We start from the raw sequence: 18,852 nt of genomic DNA on the forward strand, positions 1-18,852 counted from the left end.
AGAGTAAATGGTCCAGAGTTTTTTGCTTCACTTTATTAGAGTTGTCAAATCCTGGTGCAGCTGAGATTCCCTTTTACTTTTTTTATTCTAGAAACAAGCTCATCTATAGATTTATAGTTGCCTATGCTAGGAAAATAGATCTGAGTGATAAAGATAGCATTTTGAGTTATCAAAGGCTGTCAAGTCTTTTTTTCTTTAAGTTTTATCCATAAACTGGAGCCTAAGACAGATCTCAAAATATCAGAAGTATGATCAGATGACTACAACCTGCCTTTCATGGACAGAGCCAGGAATTGTGCCAATAGCTCTAGGAGGAAAAGCTAAATAGTTAATGTGGTTTATTTTTTAACCATCCCTTTGTTTTAGAATTCTATCTTATTCTTGAGCTGATTCCATGTCACCATGACCTTCTCCTGCCAAGAAGGCACAGTTGAGGCATCGTTCAGTAATAGCCTAGGGCTCTGGACAAGCAAGATGCTGTGCTGGCTTTTTGCCTTTTCTTCCAGTGTTTACACAACCAAGACTTATTACATGCTCTGTCATTTTGTTACTGGGCTGGCTTTGGTTTGAGAATTAGGTAAACATCAGACATTCCATCACACAGTTTTAGACTCAATCTTACTTTATAATGATGTTAATGTTTATTGTACAAAGCGAGATGCATTTGTATATTTTAGCATTTTATTTCAGTCACAGAATGCAAAACCTGACACTGGCATCAGTTTGATTTGTGTGTGTGTGTGATTGAAGATATTAAGCACTACAAGAACGCTGAAATTTCAATCTGATTAGGATCAAAATTCTTCAGGATCAAAACACTCCTTTTTCCTCCCCCTACAGTTTTACTAATTGTGTGCTACTTGACATTGTGGAGTTATTCCACAGCGTGATAGCTAAATATGTGAAGTGTATTTTACTGTGCTGAATTATCAGCTCATTCTATTTGTTTTTCATGCGTTTAAGGTTTTAAAAGAACTTAAAATTAGAAGTCATGTATATAAGAGTTGAAAGACTGAACATAATCATTGTTAGCAGACGAAATCATAAAGCAATAGCCAGTATGTCAATATCAAGTAATGAAAAAAAAATCACAGAATTTGAAAGCATACCTTCTATGTTTATTAGTTGGCAAGATACCAGAAAAATTAGGATACTAGCACAATACTGAATGGTGGACGGAGTTGTTTATTTTCAGCACTCTCAAATTATTCTGGGTACTGAAAATGAGTTAAAAGTAGATCGGAAAGGATGGCTTCAAATGTATTTGTTGGAGACCTTTGCTTTATGGGAAGAAATGAACTGCCCTGGCTCACTGTTCCTGAGGAATTGTGTTTCTTCAAGCTGTAAATCAAATCCCAGAGAGATAGCATGACGTTTTCCAAATAATAACAGCGGATGACAAAATTCTTTTTTGTCAGCATCAGGTTTCTGAATTTAGACCTCGATTAAGATTCCAGAATGGAAAAGCACCACCCCACCCCACCCCCCAACTCCACATACAGGAACATGGTGTATGACTGTCTTACAAACATGCATTCATTTTAAAAGTCTGAATCTCTGGCATATCTGCATCACAAAATATACTCACAGCTTCCTCCAAAGATCCTGATTTTTCTCCATTTTCTCTAAATTCCCAGCTACAAAGAACCCGATGTTTCTTTTCAGGAAACAGCATCATTTTTTTCCCTCAATTAATTGAAGAACCATCTGCTCCTGTGATACCCGACACCCATTTGTTCTCAGCAACAAGTGCGCTGCCTAAATCCCTGGGGAGCCATACCAAGGCACGCACTCAGGGCTGGGAGTAGAATCTGCCAGAGCTGCCTGCAGACAGCCTTTTCCCAGAGACACAGCACATACAGAACTTGACACTGACCTCGCTCCCATGTCAGTGCTGCTAATGCAGGGTTCAACACACAGTACGAGACGCTCACACTGAGACTCCGGCTAGCTTACTGTCTCTCCATCATGCTTCTGAGGGTCTCAGTTTGAAACGAGTCAACAACTGCAAAGGGCAGAAGAGAGCTCAAACAGCTGTCCTCAACCATTGCCAGAAAGGGAAGACGACATTAACACCGAGGCCACCTGGCCGATCTTACTACATAAAAGCTTCCGTTTCAAGCTGAACCATCTCATTTGTGTCCCCTTGCATGCATTTAAAACCAGAGTTCAGAACTGGGTTAAGAACCTTTTAGGAATGTAGATGGCAGAGCCCTCATCTTCTAGGAAGAGTCTGTGGAATGGTCATAGAAAGGAACTCTCATTGGAAAAGAGAGCTTCTTCCTAAGAGGGCCACAGTGCCTCTTGCCCGATGGGACTTGAGATCCCTTGCACTCACAAAAAACAGCCCCTTGAAATCTGATGAGGGAAAAGTGCACGAGGATGCTGGCTTGTGAGTCACTGTCTGGACCCAGCGGAGCTCTGCTGGCCCTGCTTTGCTTAAACGCCCACAAGAGGTGCCTTGGAGGTGAGCCTGCTGGTCAGGAGCCGGGAACCAGACTCAAAGCGCTGAGATGACTTTCGCCCTTCCAGGAGTCGGGACATGGAGATACCCGCTTCTCTAAATAACCCTCTTTCTAGAAATACAGTGAAACATCAGTGCCTTTGAGAGCTGCAATACCCCCCTCCCCCTCCCCCCTCCCCCCCAGGCCCGTGGCTAGCCAAGTTGGAACTTTTATGAGGCTCCGGCCTAGCTGAACTTGTCTTCTCCCGCGTCGGTTTTGAAACGGAGACCACACATTTCAGAGTGGAAGTAGCTCTAGAAAATGAAAGGGTCGAGAAGGCACTTAAGACAAAGGTCCCCCCGTCACATCATGGGAGAGAGCACGCGGGAGACCATGAAATCTGGGGTGAGCACCTACAGATCCAGCAATTTCTCTGGTCCCTGAGATCCAGCTTTCAATCTAATTCCAACACAAGTTGAAGTGACTTATGTCTCACTTTTTCTCACTATGCACCGACAGTCGTCTCAAATGTGCAGGAGATGTGAAGGGAGAAATTGACATGGAAATCAGAAAAAAGCATCCAGGAGAGAGGACCCCAGCTGGGTTGTCCCCGCGCACCGGAGGTACTTACAGTCCAAGTGACTGTGCCTGATGCCCTCGACATCTTCAGCGTGGATGAAGTGGTAGCATCTCTTCCCTACAATGTCTACAGGGGTCAGATCCATATAATCACTAATCCTACAAAGAGAAGAACACAGGCTGGAAATCAGAAGCAGGGGAAATATACAAACAGTTCAATGACTTAGAAACAGATCTACTGACAATTTTCCTTGTACCAGGGTACCTGTGAGGGCTTGGCACTGAGGGAAAACCCCTTTTAGATAAAATTAATTTTCTTTAACATGTAACAGTCCTTTTCTGAAGCCGGAACTGCGCTGGATCAAGCAGTTGTGTTGAAATAATTAGGTAGGTTTTTCTTTTCTTCCTTTAGTATCGGAATATGCATTTAGACAACATAATTCCATGAAATTATTGAGAATCAGTAACAATGCGAGATCCTCATTAGAGGCTAAGATAATTCAAGGTTACATAATAAAATAAAAACATGTTATGTTTATACCAAATGATTAGAGACACCTTTCATTTAAACAGATTGGTCTTCTATTGGGTATTTCCATGAAAAAGGGCTTCAACTGCTTCTTGGCACAAAATCCAAATTGGCATTTCAAGGGATATAATTTAAATGCTGAGACACACAGATGCCTGGGGGTATTCTCTTTTTTTGTCTGAGTCATTTGAGAGCTCAGCTCTCACTCCTGGCCCTTTTAACTGGGACTTTGTGGTGGCTTCCACACTGAAACTTTTAAACCACTTCGGCAGCTCTGCTGGGCTTGTGCTTGACAGTACATGTGTGTAAGCCTCTGTCATTGATTGTCCAGACGCCAATGTCCTCAGGCAGGAGCACAGAAAAATAGAACCAAAATTGGAAAACACGTTGCGGGGTGTGGAATCTGCCTGGTTTACACAAACGCGCCGAAATGCTGCTTCTCCTCCTCCCTGTCCAAGTTCAGGTTCATTTTGGTCTGTCCCAGGGAGAATTTCTCTCTTGTTTAATTGATTCTCTTTACTGCCCCTGTGCTTTTTATGTTTTATGACTTATCAAATATTAAGTGAATCTTTAGCTATGACACCTTGAAGAAACCCGTGAGAGCGCTGCAGGGGGAATGAAATCTGACCCCCAAAGGCAAGGAAATAAGAAACCAAACCAGGATAATATGGGATATAATGAAAATACTCTACCCAGGGAGTGAATTTCTCAGCATCTAGCAATTTAAATCATATCTTTGGCCAAACTAGAATTCTTGGAGTGTTTTCTCAGGAGTCCATGGTTTTCTGGTATAAAATGGATCAGCTGGTATTTTCCTAAAACCATTAGTTGCTTTCGAAGCGCAGTTCACACCCCGTTTCTGCAAACGAGTGAATAAGGATGTCATTAAAGGCCCTCATTCCCTCCATGGTGTTTCTGGAATTTGCTGGATCTTCTGAAAGCAGCAGAGGCTGACTTGCCCGAGGCTGTCCTGGGATTCTGAGGAGAGTCCAGGAGAGGCCCCTGTTTTCTAGTTAGCAATTCCCTAAGTAAACAGTGAACCCTGGGGAAAGGCACCTGGTTCTTTAGGGAAGATAGTTCTTTAGTTTACGTTTTATTTGAATGAAATCCTTCAAAACAATGGAAACACTTCTCTGTCCTCCCAGAGCCTGTTATCAAGGTGAATGTGATGAGCTCCTTGTTCAAAGACCTCTTCATCTATGTGTAGAAAGCCCTAGACCGGTCTGACGACCTGTGTATCAGGATTAAAATCCTGATGGCAACCTATACTCTGAGACCCAGTTTCCTCATCTGTGAAATAACTTCAGAGGCAGGTGAGGGTATTAATGAGTGAAATGATGTGAATGTAGCATGGTGGCTGGCACACAAGATATGCTGTTCTCTCAGATTAAATATGCAATTACTTCTAACAGGGGTCCTTTTAAATAATTACTGTCATCTTCAGTAGGGAAATAATGCTGTATTATACTGGCTAATAAGGGGTTGTGGAAGAAAGACATGTTTTAATGGGAGGAAAGATGCATGAAGTGGGCCATAGAAAGTGATCTCAATTACCAGAGTGGCACCATCAGGCACCCAAGTCCGTGGAGTGCATCAAAAGAATTAATCAACCTGTGACCACAGGCCTGAGAATTAAGTGATGGCTTAGGGATTTCTTGGAGCTAGGTAAATGAGATGAGGCTTCATTTTTTTTTTTTTTTTTTTTGGTGGTGAGTGGTGCTGGTAGAACTCAATCAAGGGAACTGACATTTGTTTTCAAAGACGCAAAGCCATAGTTCATCCTTTGACTGTCTACCTGCCTCCCTGGGTATCCAACGTTCTACATTTTAAAACAGAAGAGACTGCTTTAAGGGCTGTATATTCTCTTTCATGGGTGCACACATATGAAAGATCCCCACAGTGGTTATTTGGACCACTTCCTTACCATTTAACCTGACTTCTGAAGAGAAATTAGAGACAGGGAATGCAGGGAGGTCCTGCAGAGGTAGGGTGTTTGAATCTGATAGAGTTCAAGTCTTGGCCTCAGTCAGGACACTTACCCTCTCTCTCTAAGCTGACACTGCCTGGTGCTGGTGGACATGGGCAACACCAGCCTCCCAGAGCTGTCCTGAAGCTTCAATGAGACAGCGCTTTCAATGTGCTTCGCATGCCGCCGAGGGTGTAGTAGGCGTTCAATAAATGTTAGCGCTCTCTATTATTCCTGGCCAACTCTAGCTACTCATTCTGGTGAACTCATCTTCCTGATTCTCTGTGGCCACTGAAGAATGCCTTGGACATAGCCAGGTATACAGTCATGGTGATAAGAATTTTAATAAATACTCTCAAAACTTGACAAATAGATTGAACTACTCATTAGATAATAGTGACAGGCTCATGATATCTTCTCCCTGCCTGAACACCCTAAAGTTTGGGTGGGTTATCTTTTCCCAGTGAAACCTTTCCTCTGAATCAAAGCCTGACTGGGAAGGGCAGACATTTCTAGCTTGATCCCAACATCTTTAGTGCTTCCCAATGGACCAGCAGCTGTGGGCACTGCCTGTCTTCCTCTTGTCTGGGCCCGGGAGAGAGATCACTTTCCTAAACCACTTGACCATCCTGTTCTTTTGTTCCCATCACCACCACCCCCCCGCCCCCAAGAATGAACAACACTGCCAAGCTTCCTTCCCGCAGCCACATGTGAGCACCTCCCTTCTACCCCCTCCCCCTGCCCCGGGATTCTCTCTTCTTCAAATCAGCCTGATGATAGACTGGTGACTTCTAGGTGAAAGGTCTGAAGGGGCACTGTCCCATCTCCTCGTCGCTTGCTTTGTGCCTAATGAAACAGTGAACTTCTTAACCGGAGGCTAAAAAGTCCTTTTGTAAAAGCTCAGTGTGGAGGAAGGGCTGCCAAGTCACTTATATGATGGGTCATCTTTCTTTAATCTATCCAAGTGAAATCCTCAGGATTACAAAGTGTCATTGAAGAGTTCTGCAAATTTCTTTTTTGTCTTTTTTCCTCTGGGGATCTCCAATTCTTATTTGTTCTATATATGCTTTGTGGACAGAATGCTTGTGTACTTCCTAAATTCATCTATTGAAGTCCTTACCCACAACCACCTCCCCCACCTCCCTGCCCCAACTCCTACCTTGTGATAGTATTTGCAGGACCTTTGAGAGTAATTAGGTTTAAATGAGGTCGTAAAGGTGGAGCCCCCATGATGGGATTAGTGTTCTTATAAGAGGGAGAAAGATCAGAGCTTGCCCTCCTATATATGAGAACACAGCAAGAAACAGGAAGACACCCCCTACCCTGCACCCCACGGCCCCCCACCCCAGCCTGCCACCAAAGGAACCTCGTCGCCTACACCTTGATCTTAGATTTCTCAGCCTCCAGAACTGTGAGAAGTAAATGTCTGTTGTTTGAGCCACCCGGTCTATGGGGATTTGTCCCAGCAGCCTGAGCTGACTAGGAGGAGGTACTCAATGCCCGTGTGAACACTGCCCATCATAAGGCCGGGCCCTTGTAGTCGTCAGGAAGTGGGTCTGGCTGAGGCATTAGGAGATAGCTCTTGCTGCATTGTTTTGCCAAGAATGTCTCAGTCCTGCTCTCTCCTTGGGTTCTCGGCCAAAATGGGTCTCAGTTACAGCATATGGATGCCTGGGTATCCTAATTCATCCCATTGTTGTCCCTAATGTAAATCAGGGCAGCGATGTAAATTTCAAATAAAAAGCATGGTTGGTGTCAGTCCAAGCAGCCATTAAAAATAAGATCAGGATTTATAATGAGCCTCATTGGGAGAGTAAAATCCTTCAGACTGCTGAAAACACTGGCCCTTACCAATGTGCAACATACAACAGGGCAAATGAAAACAAAAACAAAGTACCTATTTTCACAGTAAATGATATTGAGGTCCATATTTACTCGAGTGACGAACATATGGCAGTCAATTCTGACTTCATTGATCGTAGGGGGAGGCAGGGCATGAGCCACAACCACGAGACCCATGATTTGGCTGGGGACGGTCCTCCCGTGGGACAGTGACACCCTCAGTCGTAGCCGGCCCGTTATGTGAATCACCTGGAATAGAACATTAAGTACAGGACACAGTCAAATTTACATCCGGGCTGTAACAGTACTTCTTTTGAGAAATGCAGAATCGCATCTGGAATAACGAATGTTCGCTTGAATCTGGTGTAATCATAAGGGCTGTCAAAGTGCCCTTAGTGTCCTCAAGGCAAGAGACAAAAGAGAAATAGTCTTATACTCTGAGCATTTCTCAAGGCAGCATTATTACTGTGCTATTGCTATTTTTCAGGACTTATTTTTTTTCACATTCAGAGGAAGTTCACAACCAGATAAAAGGACAAAGTTGAGCCCTGAGCTTCAAAAAGAAATGTTTGCATTTTCATCCCTTACTAGTGGACGATATCTGTCCTTCTCCAAATTTCTACTGAACGGGATTCCATGGATGTCTCTTTTCAGAAGTGTGGCTCAGAGCTTTCCTTCGTTCTCAAAAAAGCCAAAGACTCCAGTGATTAAAAGATTCAGTGACAATGACATGAATGTGTTCTTTTGAGCATAGACATTCCATGTTAGGCAGTGCCGAGTTACCTGTACATGTAACACCATGCTTTATCGCAATGCCCTCTGGGATCAAAGGTCAGAAGACCTCAGCATATGATTTGTTCCTTGAGCTCTTACTGCAGTAGATCAGGAAGGCTTGCAGCATTCTGGTGACAGCTCTTAAGTACTTGCTCAGAAACAGGAGGGAGAAAACTATGCTGTGATTTTTGGTTTCTTAGCCAAAGTATGCCATGGATAGTCTGGCCACCCACTCAGAACCACAGTGTTGGTTCATCATCCTCACATTGTTTTCAATGATATGTCTTTATAAAGCCATCTTTTGAAAAAATTCCTTTGTTTATGAATTGAACATAGGAGATGAGTCACAATGTGAGTTTCCTTAAATAATGTTTTGGGAAAATGAAATCATAAAAAGATGGAAAGAATGAGCATTTGTGTGGCACCACTTCTGGGTGATGGAAGGCATGTGTGTATATGTGTGTGTGTGTGTGTGTGTGAGGGGGGTTGGAGACCGTGTGTGTACCCTAGTTGTGTTCCTCGGGCCCTGTGACAGTGTGGGGTGCCCTCCAAACCAGGTTGTAGAAGTACTTGCCACCATTTCCTGTACCTTGGAGCTCAGTTGCATAGCTGGTCGAGTTTCTGTGTTTGGTTTGCCTCTCCAAATGCACCCCTGAGCACCAGAGACACCTTTTGAGAGTCTCCTTTTCCCTCCTTGTCAGAAGAAACTGAAGTGGGAAGTAGGTCTCTGACCTCCCTGGAGCAATAAGAGCTAGCATCTGCTCTCCTTCCTAGGGACTTGACTGGTAATTCCTTTTTCATTGTGTTTTTAAGTTATTCAGTCTTCCGAAAGCAAGCCACACTGCTGTCAGTCAGGAAGCAGGATCAAAGCTTATGGGGCCACCCTTCGGAGTCCTGACTGTTCTAAATGATACCTCTTCCCTGTCCTCCTTCATGTTTGAGCCCAGAGCTGTGGATCTGGAAACCAACAAGGAGGATTATTTAGGTTACCTTAGGAGCAGTTTTTTGACCACCCACATTGAAGTTGACTAAATTCATGCTTAATGCACCTTTGCTTTCAGCTTTGGTCAGACGAGCTACTTTATGAATATTTGAAAATGTTCCTAGAGGCAAGGATGCTGAAACATCATCACAGACACATATTTTTGCAAGACCTCATTAACTAATAAAGAAATAGCTAAAAGAAATGGGATTAGCTTCACAGGAGGGGTGTTAACAGTCCCTGGCCCTCCTCCCAGCTAAGCTTACATAGATGCTCATTTATCATTATCTGTCTTGTTTTATCAGGAACATTCAGCTTCTTGGAAAAACACAGATCTATAAATGCTCAGGAAAACTCACACCCAGAAATGATATGTTAAATAAATCCCCACTTGGTATTCTCTTCCAAAGCAATTTAAAGGCATTTGGGGTAGCAGACATTTGAGGAAGCCAGGCAGGCTACCGGGGAGCTGCGTGCATGTCAGAGCTACCTGCCTCTGATCTCCTCCAGCTTTCCCCATGGCCACTGAGCTGTTGAAAGGGGTCAAAATTTGGGTTGGGCAGGGACTTAGATTTGCCATCTCCTGATTTTGTTCTTGAGAATGCCACTCAACCTCACTGCATCTCTTTCTTTTCTATGAAATGAAGATAATAATGACTATTCTGCAGTTATGTCATGAAAGTCAAAGCAAGTGGTGGTAAACACTTTCCAAATCATAAAGAAGTATAAAAATTTTCATTATAATTCTGTTTGCCTTAAAAATAATAAGGATAAGGACTGATTATACATTTGATCTTGACCACAGGCCAAATAAATAATTATTACTTTAAAGGATCATGCCATTTTGTATTTGGGAGAAAAATTGGGAGAGTCTATTTTAGGTCATTCTCCTTTTCATTTTTTAAGTGAGGAAAGTGGCTCTGCAACATTCCTCCCCTAACCAGAGTCATCAGGCTTAGAAATGGCAAAGAGAGCTTAGAATCCATGTTTCTAGTTTGTGTTTGCCCCTGGAGAACGAAATGGCAACCCACTCCAGTATTCTTGCCTGGGAAATCCCATGGACAGAGGAGCCTGGCAGGCTACAGTCCATGGCATTGCAAAGAGTTGGACATGATTGGGTACTTGTCAGCAGCAGGTTGTGTTTGAGCGTCATTTCAATTTTGTTATGCTTTTATACGTTTTAGTGCATATTCATATTGAACCAAAACATTAGAAGTTCATACCAGATGCCAATTTACTGCCTTAAGTAAACTGTATATGAACCTTTGAAATGATTTCATATATAGCAGAAGCCCAAATTATTTGAAAAGTCTGAGAAACTATAAACTAAGAAGGGAAAAAAAACCTAAGAAAATTGCCAATGCAATAAACAAAGCAGTTGTCAAGAAATGTCAAAGAACAATCAGAGTGTGTTTGTCTGAGTGTATGTACATCTGGCGGTGGGGGAGAGTAAGGTTGAAGAGAAGAAAAGATATGTTAGGCCCTTTAATTAATTTGGGGGTTTAAATTATCGTATTTCCCCCAAATCCATTTCATAACGTCAACAGTTGTTTTTTTTTCCTCCCATTGTGAGAAGTTATGTTCAGATTTTAGAAACATGGCAGAGACCATGTATCCAAACACACATACAGTTTGTTTGTTTGTTTTACTTTGTAGTTGCTTTGAAGGCCTGAGGCTGGATGAAAGGTATTATCAGAAGATCTGGGTTCATATCCTAGCTCTGGCAGTGCATAGTCATGCAACTATGATGCTCAGGGAATTGAAATGACTTGCTTACTTTCCAGGTCAGCATATTAGGGATTAAAAACCTAGTACAGAGAGAATAAGTACTCTGTAAAGATGTCTTTTGTTTTCTTAATGAGGTCATCGAAGGGCACTTTTTTTTGGTTTTTTAGTTTCTAAAACATATGCAAGGAGTCTTGATAGAGACTTGATAGAGACCAGAGAGAAAACCAAGGTGGATCAAATGTAAACCTGTTCTCAAGAGTTTACAGACTACACAGTGAGAGGAAATAAACAATTACTCTTAATATATTAAGATTGGGAGATGACACAGGGTCTGCTCAAGTGGTTTCTCCATTCTGGTTATGTGACAGAATCTCCTGTGCAGTGTTGTTAAAGCACGGATTCCAAGGCTCCATGCCCTAGAGATTCTAATTAGGTAGGACTGGGCTGGGGTCCAACATTTGTTTTTTAGAACATCAAGGTGATACCTACTACAGGATAATGTCTGGCTAAAGCGTTTGGACTTCTACCAGTGGTTCTCAACCTTACTACACATTGAAATTACCCAGGGAGTGGAGTCCCCACGTCCAAGCTGTACCCAACACCAGTAAAATATGGACCTCTGGGATATAGGGCTGCTGAGAGGATTAAGTAGAAATGTATACAAAATGCCTGGGTAAATGCCTGATACACAGTATATGCTCAAAAAAATACTATCTTCTTAAATAAAATGTGTGCCAAAGGAAAGGTATAGAATGAAATCTTTGGGATGTCAGGGTAGGCAGAAAATACTTTTGACTGAATGGATCTGGAAGGCTACATGAAACTGGCACTAAATTAAAACTGCCATAAGATATAATCAAAGAATGGTAAAAGGGGTTCCAGATAGAGAAAAGGGCTGGAATATAAAGTACAATAGAAACAAATACAGAAGACAACTTATTGGAGGAACCCAGGGATCCAGGAGCATTTCACCGAGGGTTAGCAGAAGAGACAGAGATGGGGAAAATACTAGGTACAAGCAGTAGAAGTTGGTAATGGGACCTGGAGAGAAGCATGGTGATTTTGAGCCTGTGTCATAGAAGATGATGGTAGACTAAATCGTAACTGGGAATGCAGGAATTGCTGGCAAAGGGATGAAAAAGATTTCCCTGTGGACACTTAGTATTTCCTGGGGAGATGATGGGCAAGGTGTCCTTCGTTGTTGGAAAAAGGGGTTGAGTGCTTAAGAGTTGAGAGGTGAAGGTATGGTTGAAGACTTGGTTGGTTGGTTGGTTTGTGCTTCACTTTATTTATTTATTTATTTTTTGACTGGAGGTGATACTTAAAACCAAGCAATTCAATGGAATTACCAACAGAGAAAACATAGATATGAGAACACCAAAGACATCCCCCAACCATGCCAGCCCTTTGAGTATCTGAAGCCTAAAGCAACTTAACTTCTCTAAATTGAATTTATCTTACTCTATAATGATTACTTTTGCTTAAAAAGTGACCATTTCTGAAAACTCTAAGCCCCCCTTTTTTCCACCCACAATTGCATTCTGACGTAAACGCCAAGCTTGCCACATGGTCACCAGGCCCCGTGGTAACATCCCAAAGAATGGGATGGCTGTTTTATACAGTTAAGCAGGTGAATGAGAAATGATGTTGAATATAAGTAGATAAACCTAAATATTAATATGATTTCAAGAACCGTCAAACCATAAAAATAGTAATTTTAAAGTGAATAACTGTGGCTTAGAAATAACATTGAATTGGGAAACAGAACAATTGCTCTCAGTTCTGGCTCTGGTGACTTTTGGCATGTCATCTAACTTGACCAGGGCAGCGTTTCCTCAGATATAAAATAGAAGATAAGAGTCAGGTGCTGATACCTAGGGTTCTCTCTAAGTTCTAGAGAATTCTATGACCTACTGCTCAGTAGAGGGGCTGTCACTGCGCTGTTACCCTACCTCCCACTCCCCTGACAGCTCCATGGTGAGGGCAGGAGCTTCCGAGGACAGCTGCAAGCTAATCAATGCAGAGTTTACTTTAAGAATTAATCAGTAGGGGTTTAGGGGTCATATCCGAGTTGGAACAGTGCTTTGGTTTTGGCCAACGCCAGGTAAAAATTGCCTCTGTGTCCTAAAGCTTTGTCTTGGTCTGGTCTTTAATCTACAGACATTCTTCAAAAGAGGTTTCTGAGTGAAAAGATTCTTGGACCTCGAGTTCAATTTTATGTAAGAGCTCAGTTCTCACATTTCCTTTCATTGTTCTTGTTTTATCATAAAGAGCTGTGCAAAAATGCTAAAGTCCATATTTTTCTAAATCCCTTACACAGCACTGCCCAGACACCAGCAACAGTGAAGCAGTAAGCACAGGATTTCTGAGTGGAAATCCCACCATCTTTGATAAAAATGTCCAAATTAGCATCATTTGACAGTCCCACATTGAAGAAATCATAGTCTGACTTTTAGTTTTCTTCTTGGACACAAGTGAGTGTGCGCCGTGCAGAGAGTACATGATCGTGGAGCTTAGGACGAATGTGGGAGTGTTAACAAGCCATGATTCTTGGACAAATATATATTTCTCTTCCTGCCATATGCTCCTTTCTGTCATCTGTTGGTGATAAACACTTAGATGCGCTCCACTAATATCTTCTCATTATAAATAAGCCCATCACAAAGACCTTGATAAAACCTCCCCTCTGTCAATACTTAAGGAAAGAAAGTCCATGACGGGAAAATACATCTGGAAGCTATTCTCCATTCTTTTAGGAATAAATCTCACTACTAGTCCCTACGAAACATTTTCTTTATCAAAAGGAAGTGCTAAGTATTATGTGCATTATTTTCCACATATAATGTAAAGTACAGAATAAGGCTAGGCACAGGAAGGAACCAAGAAGCTGCAGGCAGGAAAAAAAAACTATGATTCCCTGGGTTTAGAGCATCTTCAGAGATTTTTTTTTTTCTTGAGCATCTTCAGAGATTTTTTTTTTCTTTTTTTTTACTTGTCCTTTAAAGGAATCCAAATTTACCTTAAAAATTAAGCTTCCTTCTGGCACTCTGGTCTTTTTTCTTTTATTCCCCTGTAGAGGTCTGGTTCAGCATACAGATCATCAAATCACTAGCTCAGGTGGGAGAATCAGCTAATTATTTTTAAGTGATGGGGGCTCTGGTGGCCCACAACCTGCTGAAAGATAAGGGCTTAGCTGGGTCTTCTGAATCTAAACATCTAGCCTATAGCCTAACAACTTAATCTAAACCAGCAGGAGAATATCAACCTCATGTAAATTACTTCATGCAAATTTTTAGGGAGTGGGATTTCCTGAATTTAGAGCATATTATCGGTTGGAGAAACTACCCTGACAGGTCTCTCTGTCTCTGTCTGTCTGAAACCTAAGTCTGCACAAGGCCTGAAAAACAAAACCGATTCATCTGAGACCAGGAACTTGTCCATAGAGGCAGACACTAGGGAGAAGAGAGCTCGCAGCTGAAGGAAGTGCCTTTGGGCTTTGTGAGGGGCAGGAGAACAGCAGTTAGTTCCCTTCCCTTTCCAGCATCTCAGATTTTATTTCTAGAAACTGACTGGCTTCTAGGAGTGTTCGTCATAATTCACAATGGAACGTAAGCAATTGGGGATAAGAAAGGACAGAAGAGGGATAAGTTGACTTCTCAAGGCAGAGGTGAGATTGAGGGTGAGGGGAGAGGTCCAGGGAGAAACTGGGTCTTGGCAGGGAGCAGGTAAAGATGCACACCTCTTCCAGGGCCAAAGGAGATGCGACAGAGGAGAGGTGGTCGTGGAATGTCATCATCAACTAGGTCTGGAGGTGCTGATCAATTCAGGAACCACGTGGGTGGTAGGAGGCTTTCTGAAAGTTTGCCCCTAAGAATTTCCCTAAGAGCAGGGCTCTTCTGGCTTGGGTAGGATTTAGCACTTAAGGCTAGAGGACTAGCAAGAACTGGAGAGAGTTTTAGATGGGCTAACTTAAGGGCAGCTCTGGCGGTGAAGAAGAAAGGAGGTGAGGCTGGGTACAAGGGAAGTATTCAGGGAAAAGTTAAGGAAGAGGAACCCCAGAAGTTCTCTCAGGTAGAAGGACGACAGTTAGAAAATGTGAATTCCCAGGGACTCCGTTTGGTTTGACTGCAAAAGAGACGAGCAGAAGGGGGTATGCAATGTGAGTACAACCAGTTGACGCTTGGTCTGATGGCTGAAAAGATTCACCAAGTGGGTTGTTGAAGTGGACAGACCTAGAGCTGTAGGTAAGGGCATTCCCGACTCTGGTAGGCAGAGGAAGGAAGGAAGCCAGGGGCTAATTTCTCTGTTTTCACTGAGATCCTAAGGTCCTGAAAGCAGAGACTCATGATGCATAAACATGAGGAAGGGGGCATTCTTCCTCTTACAGCTGAAGTCAACTTGCTCTGTCCAATACACAAATAACTAAATGAGCCAGGGACACGGGGGAAACATATTTTGCTCTTAATTGGAAAGCCCACAACACCTAATGCTGATATCAGGGATTTATTTAAAACCCAAAACCCTCTAGGGTTAGTGGTTTTTAAATCTAAGCATGTACAGGAATCACTTGGAGAGCTAGTTCTAGGGCAGGAATACAGATGCAGATGTAAAGAACGGACATGTGAACATGAAGATGGGGAGTGGGGAGGGTGTGATAATTGGGAGATTAGGTTTGACATAAATACACTACCATGTGTAAAATAGGTAGCTAGTGGGAACCTGTGGTATAGCACAGGGAGCTCAGCTTGGTGGGAGGGAGAGGATATATGTACACATATGGCTGATCCACCTTGTTGTACAGCAGAAACTAACATGACATTGTAAAGCAATTATACTCCAGTTAAAAAAATAACACACAAAAAAAAAAAAAAAAAAAAAAATAACACACAAATAATAGGGATTCCATGGTCCTATCCCTCAAACTCTGGATTCTTTAAAGCTGGAAAGGAACCTGGAAATCTGCATGCCACCCAGTATTCCAAGGGCTTTTATGCCAGTGTCCAGCATAGCAATCTTTTCAGTCTTGTTTTAAGGGCAGGCCATTGGGTCACAAAGTGGGGGCTTCCCTGGTGGCTCAGCCAGTAAAGAATCTGCCTGCAATGCAGGAGACCTGGGTTCAATCCCTGGGTTGGGAAGATCCCCTGGAGAAGGAAATGGCAACCCACTCCAGTAATCTTGCCTGGAGAATCCCATGGGCAGAGGGGCCTGGCGGACTATATTCTCTGGGGTCGCAAGAGTTGGGACATGACTTAGTAACTAAACCACCACTCTTGGGTCCATCTAGCTGCAGCTTCACCTTTATCTAGAGCTGAACGGATCTGGACATCTTAGAAAGATGACCCAGCGGCTTATCACAGACTGCTTCCTAAATGAGCAAAGAAAGATGTACATTTACGGTTAAATCAGGACTGAAAACCCCCCTACTCTGTAAACACAACCCCTTGTCTTGGTGCCCTGGAAGTGGAGGATCAGCTTTTGATAAGCAGAAACCCTGGGCTGATGTGGGATCGAGGCATGTTTTCTGTGCACAGGGCTGCCGGAGGGACGTGCTGGGAGCCCTGCAAGGCTCCTTTCCTTGTGGGCTGCACTGTTGTGCCCCAGGGTCTCAGGGGAGGTGGAGCTCTGCCAGTCCCTTCTCCCTAGCCCAGGCTGCCCCTGGCTTAGCTCCTGATTAATTCAGGGGAATCCTGGGAGGTTAACCCTTAATTTGATGGCTCCAATGGAGAGCTTGAGAGATTGATGGTAATTTATCACCCTCAGTTTTTTTTTTTTAATGTATAAACATTTTCCAAGGCAACACATAAAAAATGATTTTTAAAATTCACATTTAAAAAACATTAGCCACAGCATTCTTTTCTTACATGACTGTATCCTCCAAACACAGCAATTACTTCTCATCCATCTCTGTTAACAAGCTTCAAATATGTGACATAAAAAATGTAACTACAATTAGAGCCTTAGATTCTCAAAATGTGGTCAGACTCCATATTTGTTTCCTATTCCTTTCTGAGAAAACAGTCTTTCTTCTACAAGAGATAAGATTTTTTTTTTTTTTTTATTGGGATAGTTTAACTAAGCTGAAGAGATTTCCTTAACGAGATTATGTAAATGTATGCCAAGGCTATAAACCACATTTTCTCAGAGAGTGGAACACTTCAAATATCATTTAATCAAACAGGACCATGGGTAGAAATACCTCTATAAATTGTTAAGGGGCAAAGCAAGAAGGCTGAACTATACACAGCTGATCAAATTTCGTTTCATTCAGTTACTTTATGAAAGTCTCCTAGAGAAGGACAGAGGAACACAGGGCCTCTGTGGAGGGCAGCATTTCTAGTCCTTTCTCACTCGATGTGGAGGAGGGATATCACCCCTCATGGCCCCTGGAGGCCCCTATGGCTTAGCGTCGCTGACTTGAGAGTAGACAGGCAGTTCTTCTCAGTGTAACTGACTGCAATTGTATTTCCAACAACATTAAAGAGGAAAAAAAAAAGACTCGGAATTAGTCTTATGCCAAGTGATCCTTCACCTGTAGATGCCTGCGGGAAACACTGTATCATATTCTCTCTTTTCTTGAGGACTCACGAGCTCCTATTAGGAAACAGATAATTCAAATATTTTCTGTTTTCTATCCTTGCTCCATTCATCTTTGTCAAAGGCATGTTTTACATAAATTTCTTGAGTTTAGTGACATGTCTTGTTCTAAGTTAGTCTCGCACACCTTTGTTTCTGTTTGCTAACGGAATTTATACCTGCTCTAATCTGCAACAAATGGCCAAAGATAGCTGTGGACCTTGCTGAGTGCTTGTCTGTGTGAACACAGTAGCTCCAGAGAGCTCTCTGCTCTCCTGAGAAAGGTTAAGGCAGCTCTTCTCTGTCCCTGGGCTTCCCAGGTGGCACTAGTGGTAAAGAACCGGCCTGCCGATGCAGGAGACATAAGAGAGGCATTCGGTCTCCGGGTCGGGGCAATCCCCTGGAGGAGGGCATGGCAACCCCCTCTAGTATTCTTGCCTGGAGAATCCCATGGACAGAGGAGCCTGGCGGGCTACACTCCTTAGGACTGCACAGATTTGGACATGACTGAAGCAACTTAGCATGCGTGCACTCTGTCCCCTCCACCTGGCCTGAAGGTCTGCAGGAGAATAAATGATAACATTTTGTTAAGAAGGAAAAGCCTTCAGAGCAAGAGCTCTGAGTTATGGGAGTCAGCTCCTCTTCTCTTCCTCAGTGGCAGAGGATACAGAATTAAAGACAATTATCCACGTGGACGGGTAGACCAGACCTTGTGGAAGGGCAACTCGGCTGTCTCAAGAGCTAAAACATTTTTTTTTTAAAGCAGCCATTCCCCTTAAAGGGAAAACACACACATATGAGGACTTAAATTTCTGATAATTAAAAAGAAACCGAACGCCAACAGATGGGTCCTAAATATTGTGAAACAATGAAAGTCCTGACATTCCCCAGATTTAGATATGAAACTCCATAAAGATCAAACCTAAAAGTGACCCCTTCCCAGGAGGCTGTTGTAGGTAACTGGAACTCTACAGCAATGCAAGAACAAGGAATTTTCTTAAGCTAGGCACTTTAGACCCAAATAGGTGCAAGAAACAAAGAATGCACAGTAGGAGCCAAGGTGCCTCACTTTTTCTGGCACACTCAGGCAATGTTCATTTCTGTGTTTGCAGCGAGGCACTCCTTTCTCTGCGTCAATTTCCTCACTGGGAAAGTGAGTGGGCTTAACTACATGGGGTCTGAGACCCTTCCTTGCTGTGGTGTCTGTTAAATCTGGCATGTTTAAACATGAAGCTTTGAGCCATCATCAAAGCCCTAAACCTCTATAACTTCCCATCTGTATTATCTTGGTTCCATTCTTCGTGAGGCCTGGATGTTACGTGTTAGGCATTGATTAGCAAAGGACATTTTCTGAAATGTTTCTCAACCTGCCCTCCGTCTGCTATAGCTGATATTTTATAAGGCTGCTTCTTTCAGCCCTATATCTCATGCTTAA

General features: G+C 42.8%; 1 protein-coding gene and 1 long non-coding RNA gene across 6 annotated transcripts in view; one reads left to right on the forward strand and one right to left on the reverse strand.

The window, feature by feature from the left end:
- The window catches only part of LOC145528856 (uncharacterized), a 176,222-nt gene that overhangs the window by 113,527 nt on the left and 43,843 nt on the right, over nucleotides 1-18,852 (forward strand). The gene's annotated exons all lie outside the window — the stretch shown is intronic.
- NPAS3 (neuronal PAS domain protein 3) overlaps nucleotides 1-18,852 on the reverse strand; it is a 925,755-nt gene that overhangs the window by 20,880 nt on the left and 886,023 nt on the right. For all 5 annotated transcript variants that reach the window (XM_081547992.1, XM_081547994.1, XM_081547996.1 and 2 more), the window contains 2 exons: nucleotides 7,416-7,609; nucleotides 3,076-3,182 (listed from right to left, as the gene is read on the reverse strand). In XM_081547992.1, coding sequence (XP_081404118.1) covers nucleotides 3,076-3,182; nucleotides 7,416-7,609 — 301 coding nt within the window. The remainder of the gene's footprint in view (nucleotides 1-3,075; nucleotides 3,183-7,415; nucleotides 7,610-18,852) is intronic.

Source organism: Giraffa tippelskirchi, chromosome 12 (assembly GCF_054371585.1).
Source record: "Giraffa tippelskirchi isolate mGirTip1 chromosome 12, T2T-mGirTip1v1.2.pri, whole genome shotgun sequence".
Classification (NCBI taxonomy): Eukaryota; Metazoa; Chordata; class Mammalia; order Artiodactyla; family Giraffidae; genus Giraffa; species Giraffa tippelskirchi.